This window comes from Rhinoderma darwinii, chromosome 1, assembly GCF_050947455.1.
Source record: "Rhinoderma darwinii isolate aRhiDar2 chromosome 1, aRhiDar2.hap1, whole genome shotgun sequence".
Classification (NCBI taxonomy): Eukaryota; Metazoa; Chordata; class Amphibia; order Anura; family Rhinodermatidae; genus Rhinoderma; species Rhinoderma darwinii.
In genome coordinates, this window is record NC_134687.1 from 272,002,577 (window position 1) to 272,022,078 (window position 19,502).

A 19,502-nucleotide genomic window follows, 5' to 3' on the forward strand; every position below is an offset into this window, starting at 1 on the left:
CTACCCGAAGGCCTCTTCCGCAATGCGTTTTAAGTTTTCCACCGGAGGAGGACTCCAGGCGTATATCGCCCACGGAAGGCTATGGCATATTCCACATTGTAGGAATAAGTCGCTAGGAAGCTCTCTCGACCTCTTACAACTCCCACCCGCCTAGCGCATAGTCAACACACAGATTCTCACCTGCATGGTTCTTTCCCCCCCCCCACCCTCTGTCATGGCAAGTCCTTCAAAGCACAGTCCCAGACTGCTTTTAAAGAGGCTCTGTCACCACATTATAAGTGCCCTATCTCCTACATAATGTGATCGGCGCTGTAATGTAGATAACAGCAGTGGTTTTTATTTAGAAAAACTATCAATTTTGACCAAGTTATGACCTATTTTACATTTATGCTAATGACTTTCTTAATGCCCAACTGGGCGTTTTTTAGGATTTGACCAAGTGGGCGTTGTAAAGAAGTGTATGACGCTGACCAATCAGCGTCATACACTTCTCTCCATTCATGTACTCCGCACATTGTGATCTTGCGAGATCACAATGTGCTGTCACTTACTCGCACATTAACTTTACTGAAGTTTCTTGAGCGTGAATAGACATCCCCTCCAGCCAGGACTCGATGTCTCTTCACAATCCCGACACTTATGTAACGTTTGCGTGTCACTTACTCACGCAGCACATCGAGATCACGCTGTGCTGTCTTTTACAGCGTGATCTTGCGAGCTCACGCTGTCAAGTCCCAATCACGTTATGTAGGAGATAGGGCACTTATAATGTGGTGATAGAGCCTCTTTAACCATTTTTGGTCGGTTACGTAACTGGAGCTTTCCTGGGTTAGCCACAGTGACGTAACGGGCGATCGTGCAGTCTCTATTAATTTCAACGGTAGCCGTGGACTTGACAAAGGCCACCAGGTCTGCCAAAGGCATATTACTATTAAGCCATGCTAAAGGCCTAACTAGTCTGTCCGTTTTACATCTTCGGGATCAATTCTTCTAGTCCTCTAGTGACACACAAAAAAATGTAAGTTTCATAAAATTTTATAAAATAAAGTTCTCCTAAAAAAAAAAAAGATATTGGAACTCTACAATCGTAACAACCCATTGAAAAAAAATCTATTATTTGACGTTTAAAAAGTAAAACAAAAATTTCTGTGTTTTGTGGGGTCGCCCACTCCCCCCCCCCCCCCCCCCTCATTTTTAGAGATCAAACATAAAATTATATGCACCCCAAAGTGCCAAAAATACAACTCGTCCCACAAAAAACAAGCCCCCATACGGTTGAATTTGAAAATGTTTAACATTATGGGTTTCAGAAAGTGGTGCCCCAAAATAGATATTTTTCCCATAAAATGGTAAAACCAAAAATAAACTGTCAATTTGGTATCGCCGTAATCATACGACTCCTAGAACAAAGTTTAAATGTTTATACTGCACTGTCCATGGTGTAAAAAAAAAATCCAGCATAAAAACAATGGCGTTATTTTATGTTTTTTGTATGTATCCATAGCCTACTAGTTTAACCAGTTCAGGACAATGCAGGTTTCTTTCTTTATCGTTTTTACACACATCCTTTTTGCTATTTTAGAATTTTTATTCTTAACCATTTCACGACCAAGGACGAAAATGAACGTCATGGTCGGCTTCTAGTTCCTGCCCCAGGACGTTCATTTTCGTCAGTATTTAAAACTGTCACTCTGTGTAAACACAGAGTGACAGGCGCGCGCTGACAGCTGTCCTAGACAGCTGACATCAGTTTCGCCGGACAGCGGACCATCGCCGCTGCTTCCGGCAATTAACCCCTTAAGTGCGGCGACGGATTGCCGTCGCCGCATTTAAGTAGTTTGAAGCACATCGGCAGCCCCCACGAAGTCGTGCTTGTCGTGGCAATCGGAGGTCAGATAAATAAAGAATACCGGTCCCTAAATAAAGAATAAAAAGTGATCAAAAAGTCGCATGTACCCAAAAATAGTACCAATAAAAACTTCTATCCGTCCCGCAAAAAACAAGCCCTTACACAGCTTTTTTGACTAAAAAATAAAAAAAATATGGCTCTCAGAATATGGTGAGACAGAATTTTTTTTTTTATAAATAAGTCATTTTATTGTGCAAATGCTAAAAAAAAGGACCAAACCTATATACATATGGTATTGCCGTAACCGTACCAACTCGCAGAATAAAGTAAAAATGTCATTTATAGCGTACGGTGAGCGCCGCAATAAGAGAACCTAAAAAACGGTGTCAGAATTCCTGTTTTTTGCTCAGGATTGCAAAAAATTGAATAAAGTGATAAAAAAAAACGCATGTACACCAAAATGGTACCAATGAAAACTACAGATTGTCCCGCAACAAATAAGCCCTCACAGGGCTCCGGTGGTGAAAAAATAAAAAAGTTCTGGCTTTCAGAATATGGCGATACCGGGCACATATCTATGAAATATTATTTATTTACCCCTCTTATTATGCCCTGATGTACTCCGCACAGATTATACATACCCCCACATTATAAACTGAAATACCAGCAAAGACCCAAACAAAACTACTGCCAAGCAAAATCTGCGCTCCAAAAGCAAAATGGCGTTCCCTCCCTTCTGCAGCGTGCCCAAGCAGCAGTTTGCGCCCACACATATGGCGTCGCCATACCCGAGAGAACCCGCTTAACGGTTTGAGGTATTTGTCTTCTGTGGCACAAACTGGGCACAACATATGCACTAAAATGGCGTATCAGTGGAAAATTGCAATTTTCACTTTGAACCATCCGCTGCGCATTAACCCCTTTGCACACTGACTTAATTGCCCGTCCTGGTGCGGCGGTTGATGTATGGAGCCGGCTCACGTGCTGAGCCCGCTCCATACGCTGCGGGTGTCGGCTGTGTATTACAGCTGACACCCGGGACTAACGTACAGGTACAGCGATCGCTCTGTTACAGAAGCCTGTAAGAATAACAATATACTGCAATACAAAAAAAAAAATGTAATACAACTTTTGAATCACTTTTTATGTACCAAAAAATGGTACCAATAAAAACTGCAGCTCCTCCCGCAAGAAATAAGCCCTCACACCACTCTATTGATGGAAAAATAAAAAAGTTATGGCTCTGGGAAAGCGGGGACTGAAAATCTAAGGCTATGTTCACACGGGGTATTTTGCCGAGTTTTTTGACGCGGAAACCGCGTCGCAAAAACGGCCCGAGAACGCCTCCCATTGATTTCAATGGGAGGCGTCGGCGTCTTTTTCCCGCGAGCAGTAAAACTGCCTCGCGGGAAAAAGAAGCGACATGCCCTATCTTCGGGCGTTTCCGCCTCTGACCTCCCATTGACTTCAATGGGAGGCAGGAGAAAGCGTATTTCTCGCTGTTTTATGCCCGCGGCGCTCAATGGCCGCGGGTGAAAAACGGCGCGAAAATCGGCGTGCAGGGAGAGGAATATCTGCCTCAAAGTTCCAAACGAAATTTTGAGGCAGATATTCCTCCCCCAAAATACTCCGTGTGAACATAGCCTAAAATATGAAAGCAAAAAATGGATCAGTCCTGAAAGGGTTAATTCATTTCTAATGAAAAAAAACGTATGACCACGTGGGGTATTTCGTATTTTTTTTCCCTCCTTTATCCCTTGTGAAAATAAGAAAATGCAACATTTTAGTGGAAAAAATGTTGATATTAATTTTCGCACCCTAATTCTAATAAACTCTGCAAAAGACCCGTGGGGTGTAAATGCTCACTATGCCCCTAGAAAAATTCCTTGAAGGTTTTTCCAAAATGGGGTCACTTTTAGTGGGTTTCCACTGTTTTGGTCCCTCCAGTGCATTGCAAATGCGACATGGCACCGAAAATCATAAATCCAAATGGCGCTCCTTCCCTTCTGAGCCCTGCTGTGGGTCCAAACAGCAGTTTATTACCACATATGGGGTATTGTCGTAATCGGGAGACATTGCTTTACAAATGTGGGGGTGCATTTTCTTCGTTATTCCTTGTAAATAATAAAAAAAATTCTATGTTTCAGAAAAAAAGTACATTTTAATTTTTACAGACTAATTCCAATATATTTAGCAAAAAACCTGTGTGGTCAAAATGCTAACTATACCCCTAGATAAATACCTTAAGGGGTCTAGTTTTCGAAATGGGGTAGTTTATGGGGAGTTTCTATCGTTCTGGCAGCTCAAAGCCTCTCCAAATGTACAGTGTGGCCTAAAACATTTTCAAGCAAAATATGAGTCCTGAAAGCCTCCGGGTGCTCCCTTCATTTTGGGTCCTGCCGTGTGTCCAGGCAGCGCATTAGGGCCACAATGTTCGTATTTTTGAAAACAGGAGAAACAGGGTGATAGATTTTGTGGTGTGTTTCTTCATTCTCATGGTCGCTTTACAAAGAAATTGGTCTTCAAACTGATACTTTTATGAAAAAAAGTGAAATTATTTTTTTTTTCACCTGCTATGTATTAAATTTAGCAAAAAACTGTGGGGTCAAAATACTTACTATACCCTTAGGTAAATACCTTAAGGGGTCTAGTTTTCTAAATGGGGTCATTTGTGGGGGTTTCCATCACTCTGAGACCTATGAGCCTCTGAAAACCTGGCTTGGTGCAGGAAAACAAAATGTACTTCAAAATTTATAAAATTATTATTCAATTTGTAAGTCCTCTAAATTGCTGAAAATTTATTTTATTTTTTCAAAAGTGCTGCCAAAATAGAGGAAAGCTAGAAATATATATTTAATTAAAACAATTGTACATATGTGACATATTGCAGTTAAAAAATAGGGAAAAATGGTGATTTTTACAAAATTTCTTCCATTTTTCTATTTTTTAATTAATTTCCGCAAATTGTATCAGTCTACTTTTACCACTAAAATAAAGTACAACTTGTGACGAAAAAACAATGTCAGAATTACTTGGATATTCAAAACTTTCACAGTTATTCTCTGATAAAGTCAGAGATACCAGATTTGACAAATCTGGCTTGGTCATTAAGGTACAAACATGCCCGGTCATTAAGGGGTTAAAGTTCGAAAATAGTAAAACAATAAGCTTTTTTAATTTTCAACTATTTTCTTTGGTAATAAGTCTTACCCTAAAATAGACCTTTCGTGATCGTCCTTGTCTACCGTAAATTTTAATATATTACATGTCTATATTAGGGTAATTGGGTCAGCGCTAGCGTCACAACAATAATTGGCGTGGGGGAACGTTTTTGTTTTTTTTGGGGCTGGGTATTAGGTGACTATTGTCACTAATAGGGCTGTGCTGGGTCTAGTTAGACCCAGCAGCAGTCTGTCACCAACGGCACCTGGCGATCGTGTGACCAGTCACATGAACACCGGGAGCAATAGAGACAGCGGCGTGGCCGCTGCCTCTATTCCTATACACAGTGCTCATTGAGCGCTGTGTACAAGTGATCAGAGAAGATAGAAGCAGCTTCTATCCTCTTCTCAGGGTCCCCGGCAGTCACTGACAGCCGGAGACCCGACATTCAGCTGCCCGATCACTCGGGCAGCAAGTTAAAATCTGAGCCGTAAAAAGTCTATGGCGCGGGTTTTAAGAACCCTGACCGCTGGTCCGAAAAACACAGCCAGCGGTCGGGAACCAGTTAATAAAACCAAATTTCTGGTTCGTTACAATTGGGTGACACAGACCGTGGGTGTATGCTCTTGCCACTAGGAGATTTGACACTAAGAATTCAAAATTGTAGCCCCTCCTACAGTATTTACACCACCTACAGACACAGCTAATTAAGTCTTCGCTTAGTGTTCGTAGGAGGCACACTCCTGCTACTGCAGAAGTGTCTTTACCATTTTTTTATGTTTATTATATTCCCATTTTAGCCTGGAAACTTCTATACTTAAAGGACGTTTGGCTTCCCTACATTTCGGACACCTGAGTATAGGAAGTGGTATCCTCAGGATACAATATCGAACTTACCAGATTTCCTCCAGAGTTTCTTCCAGTCCGCTGTTCCTCAGTCTCCCTCTAGGGCCTTTTTTTCGATCAATTGACTCTGTTCTTCTCAGGTGCCTCCAGCGCTCTGGTCGGATTGCCTCAAACATCTTAAGGAGTACGTCAAGATCTGACATTTCCTCATGGAATCCCTCCGCTCAGTCAACACTTCTATGTAAAAGGGGGTGTTATTCCTCAGTGGACATCAAGGAAGGGTATTTACACGTTCCTTTTGCCAGTGGCAATTTAGCTTCCTGCGCTTTGCAGTTCCTCCTCACTATTATCAGTTTGTGGCTCTTTCGTCCGGTCTGGCTACGGGCCTGAGTTTTCACAGAAACCCCAAATGTTGTGATGGCGCTCCTTTGGACCATGAGGGTGTCGTTCGCACCGTACCTAGACAACATTTTCAAGTCGCCTACCAGGATGAATGTGGCTGTTCTGAAGATCGGACAGGACACCTGCTCATTTGGTTTGTCAACCGCTGTCTGCTGAAATGATTGTCCTTCGCAGAACATCACGTTCCCGCTCTGAGCAGTGTATATCCCCGCGGTCAAACTGGTTTGCGAACTTCCTCTGGGTTTATCCCCGCGTGTGGTCCCTCCGCCAGGAGATCTTCGATCAAATTTATGGCAGGTGGGGCAGACTGGACATGGACCTGATGGCGTACAGGTTCAATCGCATGTTTCCCTGCTTAATCTCCCAAGCCCCGGGATCTAGAGTCCTACGCCATATATGTTCTCGTGGACCTGCTTTAGTCTCTTGCGCGTATTTCCCCTTCTGCCTCTACTTCTCCGGCTCAAGGCCAAAGGGGTTCCAGCCATCCTGGTATCGCCAAATTGCAACATCGTTATTGGTACGCGGTTGGGCGTGCCCCTGCTTGCCAACGTCCCGTGGCCCTTGCCTCTGTCCCGACTTACACTCTTGGGGGCCTCTCTGCCACCAGAATTTAAGGTCACTGCGTTTAATGGTGTGGCTGGTGATGTCGCCGTTTTGAAGGCATGTGGTTTGTCAAAGGGTTAATTCATGCTCAAAACTTGGGAGATTCCTCAGCCTGCACCTAATTTCATTGGTATAAGGATCGCAATTTCCCTCCCTTACGTTTTTCTCTCTCCAGAGTTCTTTCCTGCGAACTTATGTTTCTTTTACTGCTTCCTTCCGCAGGTCTGATTCCTTGTTTATCCTCCCAGAGTGTCCCGGGAAAGGGTTGGTGGCCACTATCGCTTGATGGATTAGAATGGCTATTAACGAGGCTTACTGTGTTTCAGGGGGAAGGCACCTCGTTTTCGGATTACGGCCCACTCTACCAGAGTGGTTGGGTCTGCCTTGGCAATACGCAACCAGGCTACTTCTCTTTAGGAGTGTAAGATGGCTACATGGTCTTTCTTGCACACTTTTGTCAAGTTCGAACTGGTACATACCTTTTGCCTCTGCATATGTTTCCCTTGGACGCAAGGTCTTGCAGGCATCTGTGGAGCAGTTGACCATGTCTTTTCGATCTGTTCCTTCCCCTGGGGACTCTTCTAGGATGTCTGTGTCCCCACAATGTAACAAATAAGAAAACAGGATTTTTTTGAGTACTCATCTTAAAATCCTTTTCTCATCCAATTTATTGGGGGACACCGCTCCCACCCATTTGTTCAAGGTTCTCGTGGTTGTCAGTTGGAGGGAGTCTCCTCTTTACTTTCAACTTACCACTTACCTTGTTTCTGTTTTTCCTAACGCTCACGGACAGACTGAATTAGCTCCGTGTCTGTAGGTTGGGGTATATCTTGTAGTAGGGGCTTCAATTTTTAATTCTTAGTGTCAAGCCTCCTAGTAGCAACAGCATACGGTCTGTCTCAATGAACTGGATGAGAAAAGGATTTTTTTTCGGTGAGTTCTAGTACTCAAAAATAAAAATAAAAAAATCCTGGTTTTAAATAATGCAATGTTGCCCAGGTTGGTTATGGACTTTGTCATTCCTCTAAGACTTTGTTCACGTTTCATTTTTGCTTTCAATTGGAGGTATTTGTCGGGAGAATCTCCCAACATATACCTTCGATGGAGGGCTGTAACATATGCCACTATATAGGTATACAGGGGCATATCTGTTCTTAGTTTTTTTATTTTAAGTTATTTTTTTTGGGGGGGGGGGGGTTTTGAACCGTATGCGTATGTATAGTAAGGCACAGCAAACTATCTTTTCCTATATAGTAAGAGAAAGGTATGCAGGCCCATACCAGTCCAGCATATGCCAAATTAACACTTTTTGCATACTTCAGGTGCATGGGGCCCTATGGATACGTTCGGAATATGTGCTGGGATGTTACCCTGCGTATATTCTGAACTATGTGCAAAAACTAGATGTGAACAGAGCTTAGCTTGCATTTGTCTTGGTTGGCATTTATAATTAAGCCCTGTATAATAGGATTTAGAACTAAAGCTAAAAAGCATATCACTGCCTTAATGAACGATTAAAATTGATCTTTATTATACTAATCAGTACTAAAAAATAGGCTAAATAGCCAAAAAGAACTGTATAAGGCGAAAGCAGGTAGACCAGTAGGGAAACGCTAGTGGATACTGCAGTTGTCCATATGTATCTGTACTTGCGTATACAATAGAAGTCCCTATACGTTATGTTATAAACCTGGTGATCCCTGCCACTAGAGCTGTGTCCCTATAGGTGTGTCCCAACGCGTTTCAGCGCCCTCAGTTGTTAGTGCGCGTCATCAGGGGTCACAATTTTAGTTATTTGAATTCAAAACACAGGTAGGCCGGTTAGCACATGTAGCGCGCCATTGACATTCACCCGGCTCGTGCACGACACTAGTCAGCTGGTCGAGCACGAGCCGAGCGCACGCCAGCCTAATATAGTCCTGAATCCCTCCCACCGAGAGATGGACATCTTTGATTCTTTTATGGCTAAGATTCATTGACTATGTCCTGGTTCTCTGGACAGGAACCAGGGAACAGTTCAATGAATTTGTGGCCATCCTTAATGTTAATGAGATGGGGCTTTTCTTTACCTCTGAGATCCATGAGAATAAAATTACGTTCCTTGACATTAATATATTTAAGACCGAACAAGGATGCATCCAAACTAGTGTAGGAAGAGCACAGCGACTAATAGTCTACTTAGGTGCGAGAGTTGGCACCCTGAACCCTTGAAAAAGGGAATACCCAAGGGGCAGTACCTAAGGGTACGCAGGAATTGCTCCACTATTACAGACTTCAAAATAGCTGCTACAGATCTACAAAATAGATTTCTTCGGAGAGGCTACCCTCATAAAGTCCTGAGATCATCGTATCAACCTGCTCTAAATACCAACAGAAGTGACTTACTGACTCCTAGGAAGAGGTCGACTGATGAGCAGATACGAATCATAGGGACCTTTTGATTCCTCCAATTGGGAAGTGATGAGGATACTCCAAGCGTATTGGGGTATTCTCAAAGCCGATCCCGATATCGGAAGCATGGTGGGTGAGACCTCTGGTGACATAGGAGGGGTAGAAACATTAGGGACCGCTTGGTGCATAGCCATCTGCAGCCCACCTCTACAATGTGGTTACCGCTTGATATCAAGGGCACATTCAGATGTGGCTCCTGTAAGGCATGTGATTCCATACTATGCCGCAAGACCTTCCAGAGTCCTACTAACCAGAGGACGTTTGTCAATAGATCATTCATTAACTGCAAAACAAGAGTGGTTAATCTTATCTTGTACGTGTGGGTTGCAGTATATTGGAAAGACATAAAGGGAATTTAGGAGAAGGATCAGGGACCATATAGGGGACATTCGCAGAAATGAGGATACCCCGGTAGCAAGACATGTATGGGAGTGCCACACTGGCAATACAAATGTGATTTTATTTCAGGGGATTGAACATATACGACCATCGGCTAGGGGGGGGTGATCTGGACAAAAGGATCCTGCAGAAAGAGGCTCGATGGATTTTCCGGATGCACACGGTGAAACCTGCGGGCCTCAATGAGCAATTGTCCTTTAACTGTTTTCTATAACAAGCTATATAGAACACGTTTTTACCTATGGCCGAATCCCATCCTGAACTGTCACATATCTCTAAATATTTGTTATCTTGGCCAGATGTCATCTGTGCACACCACTTGCTACAATTTCATTTATCGCATGTACCCCCCTTTCTTGCATGACTTGTTCGTGCTCCAATCGCCAATACTCAGTTAATATGTATGTCACGGACGTGACATTTGTGATCTGATTATGCTTATTCGGATCATTATATTTATTTTGCGGCTCCCACTGTACCCCTTCATGTCCACTATGTCCTCTATCCTACTTGTCATTGCTCACACGTTACTAGGATCTGTGTGATCCCCTAATGGGCATTATCAATCTGGCCACATACATTCACACACTACACGGTTCCGATTTATGCACTAATGCTGCTATGTGCAATAAGCCATCCGGTGCCAGTTCTCTCTTTGCCAGTGGTCTATATGGCCGCCTTGTATCCCTGGTTTCTAGGGACGCTTCATTGTCCTCCCATCGTCGGTTTCGCTGCGCCGTCTATGGCTGGTCTCAGGCGGGTGACGTCACTCACGCGTGCCTGCACGGGATTGGCCAGTCGGGCGCCGTGCCTCCAGACGGTGGGAGGGATTCAGGACTATATTAGGCTGGCGTGCGCTCGGCTCGTGCTCGACCAGCTGACTAGTGTCGTGCACGAGCCGGGTGAATGTCAATGGCGCGCTACATGTGCTAACCGGCCTACCTGTGTTTTTAATTCAAATAACTAAAATTGTGACCCCTGATGACGCGCACTAACAACTGAGGGCGCTGAAACGCGTAGGGACACAGCTCTAGTGGCAGGGATCACCAGGTTTATAACATAACGTATAGGGAATTCTATTGTATACGCAAGTACAGATACATATGGACAACTGCAGTATCCACTAGCGTTTCCCTACTGGTCTACCTGCTTTCGCCTTATACAGTTCTTTTTGGCTATTTAGCCTATTTTTTAGTACTGATTACTATAATAAAGATCAATTTTAATCGTTCATTAAGGCAGTGATATACATTTTGTAATTCAAGTGAATGTACATTAAGCAATATCAGCACAACGCTCTATGTGCAGTGTTAACTCGTTAAAGCTAGAAAGCACTTTTCCTCCAGCTTTATCTTGAGATATTTTGTCTATGAAAATAATACATGGCAGCTTAGTTCATTGCAGTTCTTTACTGTAGGGTTTTTTTTTTTTCTCTTCATACTACATAGGAAATATTCATCTGTACTTTAGGATGCACTGAAATCCCGCAAGTAAACATTGTGAATTGATCAATTACACATTTGCCTTTAAATCTAAGAACTAGAACATTGGTTTGGCGCCAGAGTGCACGTTACAATTCTTGCATTAGGTCATTACTTAGTCTGGACTAACTTTTTTTATTTATTTTTTTCTTTTTATATAAACTTTTTTTAGTATGCCAGAACTTCAGAAATTGCAGCAGTTGAAAGATGAGACCGGAGAATTATCATCAGCTGACGAGAAGCGATACAGAGCGCTTAAAAGAACAGCAGAAAGAGAATTACTTATGGTACTGACAAATCTGCAGTTATTTAAATGAAAAATAACAAAGCATTTAAGTAGTACACAAACTATTTAAACAGAAACATTTTCACCTATGTAAATGATTTATCAAAATTGGGGGGCAGAAGATGCCTGTGCTTGACATAGCAAGTTACAGAAAAAAATGGAGGCTTACCGCCTGGCCTGCTTTTTTGGTCACGGTTTTCTGGAAGGCGTCATTACTGATCTTCAACAAATGAGATCAACCTGTGGCAGTTTTTTATGCAGACTGCTACCCCTATTTGTCCAAAGTCAGACACTAGCTAAGGGGTTTTGCTTGCATCCACGTGCCAAAGAAATGTGGTTTGAACCGGAGGGGAACAGCTATGCCAGGAATTGGGTTTTCTGCTGAGCGCATCAATGGGGTGATGATGCAACATTGATTGGGCACTGAAGGTTCTCTTAATGTGTAATTTTGTGTCTTTTTCAATTAACCTATAACTCCTTCCATATGCTACTAATAGCTAATAGTATACGAGCAGATGCTAACTATGTAGCCGAGTTTCTAAATTACATTCTAATGAACATTCTATAGCTGATGTTTAATAGAAATAAATTAGGAAACTCCACTTGAAGTGCCATTCAGCAGTCACCTAGCTTAATATTGTTTTTTATTTAGTCTACCATTCTCGCAACGTTTGTCGGTTTATAACGTGACTGATGTGTTGTCTTACTTTGCTCGGGTTGCAGAATGCTGATGTCATTTGCTGTACATGTGTCGGAGCAGGAGATCCTAGGCTTGCCAAAATGCAGTTCCGCTCAATTTTGATTGACGAAAGTACGCAAGCCACAGAGCCTGAATGTATGGTGCCAGTTGTTTTGGGAGCAAAGCAGGTGATTGATTTTTCTTTTGTAGGACACATTATTTGCATGAAACTATTTTGATACAATTCTGTTGGTAATTTAAATATAATTTTGTATCTGTAACTGCTTTGTTGTTTTTTTTCTACAGCTAATACTTGTAGGAGATCACTGTCAGCTCGGTCCAGTTGTGATGTGTAAAAAAGCTGCCAAGGCTGGGCTGTCCCAATCTCTTTTTGAGAGACTTGTGGTTCTTGGCATCAGACCAATTCGCCTCCAGGTTCAATACAGGATGCATCCTGCCCTTAGTGCTTTTCCATCAAACATTTTCTATGAAGGTTCCCTTCAAAATGGAGTAACTGCAGGTAATGCATATGTTAATTAAAGCCTTTCCTTTCTTCATTTGGCTGTAAGTAACAGTACTAGTACAGATTTTTCTGTATAATTTATCTAGCGGATCGTGTAAAGAAAGGCTTTGACTTCCAGTGGCCGCAACCAGACAAGCCAATGTTCTTTTACGTCACCCAGGGACAAGAAGAGATTGCCAGTTCAGGGACTTCTTATCTAAACAGGTAAATTGACACAGTCTTGTTAGGCCATGTGTGCTTTACATTTGTGCCTGCAAGTCGCATAAAGTGGCTGTTTATTTATGTGCAACTTGTGTTCTCTCTTTTAGGACAGAAGCTGCTAATGTTGAGAAAATCACTACCAAACTTCTGAAGGCAGGTGCCAAACCAGACCAGATTGGTATAATTACCCCATATGAAGGGCAGAGGTCCTACTTGGTTCAGTACATGCAGTTCAGTGGCTCTCTGCACACTAAACTCTACCAGGTACAGTACTACAATATGCAGTATATACAGTGCTGCATAAAAGCAATTGCCAGAAAAAGTACTTCCCAACTTCTATTTTTGTATAATTGTCACACTTGCATGCTTCAGATCATCAACGCACTTTTAATATTAGAATAAATAAAGCTAACCGCATTCAGTATTTACTCAGGTTATTAACCCCTTCCCTCTTTGGCCACTTTTGACTTTCCTGACAGAGCCTCATTTTTCAAATCTGACATGTTTCACTTTATGTGCTAATAACTCCGGAATGCTTTTACCTATCCAAGCGATTCTGAGATTGTTTTCTCATGACACATTGGACTTTAAGTTACTGGCAAAATTTGCCCGATACATTCAGTATTTAATTGTGAAAAACACCAAAGTTTTGCGGAAAATTGCAAAAATTAGCATTTTTCTCAATTTAAATGTATCTGCTTATAAGACAGGCAGTTATACCACATAAAATTGTTGCTAATTAACATCCCCCATATGTCTACTTTAGATTGGCATTGTTTTTTGAACATCCTTTTATTTTCTATGACATCACAAGGCTTAGAACTTTAGCAGCAATTTCTCACATTTTCAAGAAAATTTCAAAAGGCCATTTTTACAGGGGCCAGTTCAGTTGTGAAGTGGCTTTGAGGGCCTTATATATTAGAAACCCCCAAAAAGTCACCCCATTTTAAAAACTTCACCCCTCAAAGTATTCAAAACAGCATTTAGAAAATGTCTTAACCCTTTACACATTTCACAGGAATTAAAGCAAAGTAGAGGTGAAATTTACAAATTTCATATTTTTTTGCAGAAATACATTTTTAATACAATTTTCTTTATAACACAGATGGTTTTACCAGAGAAATGGAACTCAATATTTGTTGACCAGTTTCTGCAGTTTTAGGAAATATCCCACATGTGGCCGTAGCGTGCTACTGGACTGAAGCACCGGCCTCGGAAGCAAAGGAACACCTAGTGGATTTTGGGGCCTTATTTTTGTTAGAATAAATTTTAGGCACCATGTCAGGTTTGAAGGGCTCTTGCGGTGCCAAAACAGTAAAAAATCCCCCAAAAGTTACCCCATCTGGGAAACTACACACCTCAAGGAAATTATCTAGGGGTACAGTGAGCATTTTGACCGCACCGGTTTTTTACAGAAATTATTGGAAGTAGGCCGTGAAAATTAAAATTGACATTTTTTGAAAGAGGTTTAGCGATTTTTTTTTCTCAATTCCACAATGACTAAAGGAGAAAAATTTCTCCAGAGTAAAACAATACCCCACATGTGGTAATAAACGGTTGTTTGGAGACACGGCAGGGCTTAGAATGGAAAGAGCGCTAGTTGGCTTTTGGAGATCACATTGAGCAGGAATGGTTTGCGGAGGCCATGTCACATTTGCAAAGCCCCTGAGGGGAAAAAACAATGAACGCCCAAAAAGTGACACCATTTAGGAAACTACACCTCTTGAGGAATTCATCTAGGGGTGTAGTGAGCATTTTGACCCCACAGATGTTTCATAGAATTTATTAGAATTCTGCAGTGAAAATAAAAACAATCCTTTTTCTTCAATAAGACGTAGCTTTAGCGCAAATTTTTTCATTTTCGCAACAAATAAAGGAAAAAAAAAAAGAGCACAACATTTGTAAAGCAATTTCTCCCGAGTACGGCAATACCCCATATGTGGTAATAAACTGCTGTTTGGGCACACGGCAGGGCTCAGAAGGGAAGGACCGCCATTTGGAGTGCAGATGTTGCTGGATTGGTTTCTGGTCGCCTGTGGGCCCAAAACAGTGGAAACCCCCCAGAAGTGACCCCATTTTGGAAACTACACCCCTCAATGCATTTACCTAGTGGTGTAGTAAGCATTTTAACCCTGCAGGTGTTTTGTAGAAATTCGTGTGAACTCGATGTTGCAGAGTGCAAATGGGATTTTTTCCACTGATATGTGGACAATATGTGGTGCCCAGCTTGTGCCACCATAACAAGACAGCTCTCTAATTATTATGCTGGGTTTCCTGGTTTTAGAAACACCCTACATGGGGCACTAATCTTTTGCCTGGACATTCAACCAGGCTCAGGAGTGAAAGCGTACCATGTCAAATTGAGGCCTAATTTGGCGATTTACAAAGTATTGGTTCACAACTGCAGAGGCTCAGATGTGAAATAATAAAACGAAACCCCTGAGAAGTGACCCCATTTGGAAACTACACCCCTCAAGGCATTTGTTAAGGGGTGTAGTGAGCATTTCACCCCACAGGTCTTTTCCATAAATGAGTGCACTGCGGATGGTGCAAATTAAAAATGTATATATTTTCCCTAGATATGCCATTTCAGTGGCAAATATGTCGTGCCCAGCTTATGCCACTGGAGACACACACACCAATTATTGCTAAAAGGATTCTCCCGGGTATGACGGTGCCATATATGTGGAAGGAAACTGATTTTTGGGGACGCTGTAGGGTTCGGATGGGAGGAAACGCCTTTTGGAGAGCGGATTTTGCTTGGTAGTAGATTTGTTTGCGTATTGCTGGTGTTTCCATTTATAATTTGGGGGTACATGTAAGCTGGGCGGAGTATATAAGGGGCATAGTTAGGTGGTATAATAATGGGGTAAAAAAATACAATAAAATGATCCATAGATGTGTGTTACGCTGTTCTCAATCCTTTCTGCACAGGCCGGTGTCGCACTGATATATGGCGTCCTTTATTATCCCCCTTTTGATCCACACTCCGCGCCTTTGCAGTTTGAGGAATTTTGCTGGGAAGTGTTGTTCTGGTATAATACGGGCATCGGCGCTTCCAGCGGATATGTTTGGGCCCTCCCTTTCCTGGTTCCCTAATTTTAGGTCCTTGATAAATCGCCTCTTCAAACAGAAGAAATGTTCCCCTCGGGCAGCACAACTGCATATCTTTTATTTCCTGACTTATTGGAGCCATAACTCATTTTATTTTTTCATAGATGTAGTGGTGTGAGGGCTGTTTTTTGCAGGACAAGCTGTAGTTATTATTGGTACCATTTTGGGGTACATGCGACTTTATGATTACCTTTTATCCTATTTTTTGGGAGGTCAGGTAAACAAAAAAAAACGCAATTCTGGCATAGTTTTATTTCGGTTTTTTTATACCGCGTTCACCATGCGTTATAAACTACATGTTACCTTTATTCTGCGGGTACGTACGATTCCGGCGATACCTATTTTATAGGACTTTTTTTTATGTTTTACAACTTTTTGCACAATAAAACTACTTTTGTAAAAATAATGTATTTTTTCTGTCGCCAAGTTGTGAGAACCATAACTTTTTTTTTTTTTTTTGTCGACGGAGCTGTATGAGGGCTTGCTTTTTGCGAGACGAGCTATAGTTTTTATAGGTACCAGTTTTGGAATACGTGCGACTTTTTGATCACTCTTTATTCCTATATTTATAGAGCAAAGTGACCAAAAAACAGAAACTCTGATATAGTTTTTTACAGTTTTTTTTTACGCTGTTCACCGCGTGCAATAAATAATATAATATTTTGATACCTCAGGTCGTTACGGTAGCGGCGATACCAAATACGTATGGTTTATTATTATATGGTAAGATACAGCTGAGATCCGGTGATGATGGCACCGGCTCAGCTTCTGAGCCGGTCCCAAACATTCGGCGTATGGGTACGGCAAAATGCGGGAAGTCTATGCTTTCCATGACGTACCCATACGGCAAATGTCGGGAAGGGGTTAAATGTATCTGCTTGTAAGACAGGCAGTTATACCACACAAAATTGTTGCTAACTTCCCCCATATGTCTACTTTGGCATCGTTTTTTGAACATCATTTTATTTTTCTAGGACGTTACAAGGCTTAGAACTTTAGCAGCAATTTCTCACATTTTCAAGAAAATGTCAAAATGCTATTTTTACAGGGGCCAGTTCAGTTGTGAAGTGGCTTTGAGGTCCTTAGATATTAGAAACCCCCAATAAGTCACCCCATTTTAAAAACTGCACCCCTCAAAGTATTCAAAACAGCATTTAGAAAGTTTCTTAACCCTTTAGACATTGCGCAGGAATTAAGGCAAAGTAGAGGTGAAATTTACAAAGTTCATTATTATTTTCCAGAAATTCATTTTGAATCCATTTTTTTTTGTACTACAGAAGGTTTTACCCAAGGAATGCAACTCCAAATTTATTGCCCAGATTCTGCAGTTTTAGGAAATATCCCACATGTGGCTCTAGTCTGGTAATGGACTGAAGCACCGGCCTCAGAAGCAAAGGAGCACCTAATGGATTTTGGGCCTCCTTTTTATTAGAATATATTTTAGGCACCATGTCAGCTTTGAAGAGGTCTTGTGGTACTAAGACAGTGGAAACCCCCCAAAAGTGACCCCATTTGGGAAACTACACCCCTCGAGAAATTTATTTAGGGATGTAGCAAGCATTTTGACCAGCCAGTTTTTTTGCAAAAATTTTTGGAACTAGGCCATGAAAATGAAAATCTACATTTTTTTCAAATAAAATGTAGGTTTAGCTAATTTTTTTTCATTTCCACAAGGACTAAAGGAGAAAAAGCACCATACAATTTGTAAAGATATTTCTCCCGAGTAAAACAATACCCCACATGTGGTAATAAACAGCTGTTTGGACACATGGCGAGGCTGAGAAGGGAAAGAGCGCCATTTGGCTCTTGGAGCTCAAATTTAGCAGGAATGGTTTACGGAGGCCATGTCGCATTTGCAAAGCCCCCGACGGGACAAAACAGTGGAAACCCCCAATAAGTGACCCCATTTTGGAAACTACACCCCTTGAGGAAATTATCTAGGAGTATAGTGAGCATTTTGACCCCACAGGTTTTTTGCAGAAATTATTGGAAGTAGGCTGTGAAAATGAAAATCTACATTTTTTCAAAGAAAATGTAGGTTTAGGTATTTTTTTTTTCATTTCCACAAGGACTGAAGGAGATAAAGCACCGCAACATTTGTAAAGCAACTTCTCCCGAGTAAAACAATACCCCACATGTGGTCACAAACATCTGTTTGGACACACGGTATGGCTCAGAATGGAAGGAGCACCATTTGGATTTTGGAATGGTTTCTGGGCGCCATGTCACATTTGCTGAGCCCCTGTAGTACTAATACAGTGGAAACACCCCAAAAGTGACTACATTTGGGAAACTGTACCCCCTAAGGAATCATCTAGGGGTATAGTGAAAATTTTGATCCCAAAGGTTTTTTGCTGAATTAATTAGAATTAAGCCATGAAAATGAAAAATAATGTTTTTTTCCAGCAAGATGTAGTTTTAGATCAACATTTTTCATTTTTACAAGGAATAGAGAAGAAAAAGCCCCCCAACATTTGTAAAGAAATTTCTCCCGAGTGCGGTAATATGTGGTTATAATCAGCTATTTACATATATGGGAGCATTCAGAAGAAAAGGAGCGGTATTTATCTTTATCGTAGATTTTGCTGGAATGGTTTGCGGACGCCATGTTGCATTTGGAAAACCACTGATGTACCAAACAAAAGTGACCCCGTTTTAGAAACTACACCCCTAAAGGCATTTATCAAGAGGTGTAGTGAGGATTTAGACTCCACAGGTGTTTTTCAGAAATGAATACGCCGTGGATGGTGCAAAGTGAAAATTGCAATTTTTCCACTGCCTATTCACCGCACAATATGTTGTGCCCCTAGAGAATCTTACCCCATAAATTGTTAATGGGGGGTCTCCCGGGTATGGTAATGCCTTACTTCTGGCCATAAATTGCTGTTTGGGCACACTGTAGGGCTAAGAAGGGAAAGGCCGCCATTTTGAGCATGGATTTTGCTTGGTAGTTGCTCTGCTTGGGGTTTTTCTGGTATTTCAGTTTATAATGTGGGGGCATATGTAATCTGTGAGGAGTATATCAGGGGTATATGTAATCTGTGCGGAGTCCATCAGGGCATAATAAGAAGGTATAATAATGGGGTAAATAATACAATTATCCATAGATGTGTATTACGATGTGAAGCGATCCGTTATGCACAGGCCGGCGTCACACTGATAAACGGTTTCTTTCTTATCCCCCTTCTGTAACGCTCTGCACCTTTTGGGGACTTTCTCCTTTGTAGTTTGGGAAAGTTTTGCGCTGGTATAAAACGGGTGCCCTCGCTTCCAGCGGATGTGTTATGTCCCTTCCCTTTCCTAGTTCCTAAATACTAGGGCCCTAAAACTGAAGGAATGTTCCCCTCCGGCCTGCGCATTGAGATGTTTTTTCATCACCGCATTACTAGTGCCATAACTAGGCGCTGTAATGTAGATAACAGCAGTGGTTTTTAATTTTGAAAAACAATCATTTTTGAGCAAGTTATGAGCAATTTTAGATTTATGCTAATTCGTTTCTTAAAGGG

At 41.7% G+C, this 19,502-nt stretch overlaps 1 protein-coding gene across 1 annotated transcript in view; it reads left to right on the top strand.

The window, feature by feature from the left end:
• The window catches only part of UPF1 (UPF1 RNA helicase and ATPase), a 123,893-nt gene that overhangs the window by 79,037 nt on the left and 25,354 nt on the right, over nt 1-19,502 (top strand). Inside the window, exons 13-17 of the mRNA XM_075864032.1 lie at nt 11,366-11,480; nt 12,203-12,346; nt 12,465-12,678; nt 12,768-12,885; nt 12,990-13,146. Coding sequence (XP_075720147.1) covers nt 11,366-11,480; nt 12,203-12,346; nt 12,465-12,678; nt 12,768-12,885; nt 12,990-13,146 — 748 coding nt within the window. The remainder of the gene's footprint in view (nt 1-11,365; nt 11,481-12,202; nt 12,347-12,464; nt 12,679-12,767; nt 12,886-12,989; nt 13,147-19,502) is intronic.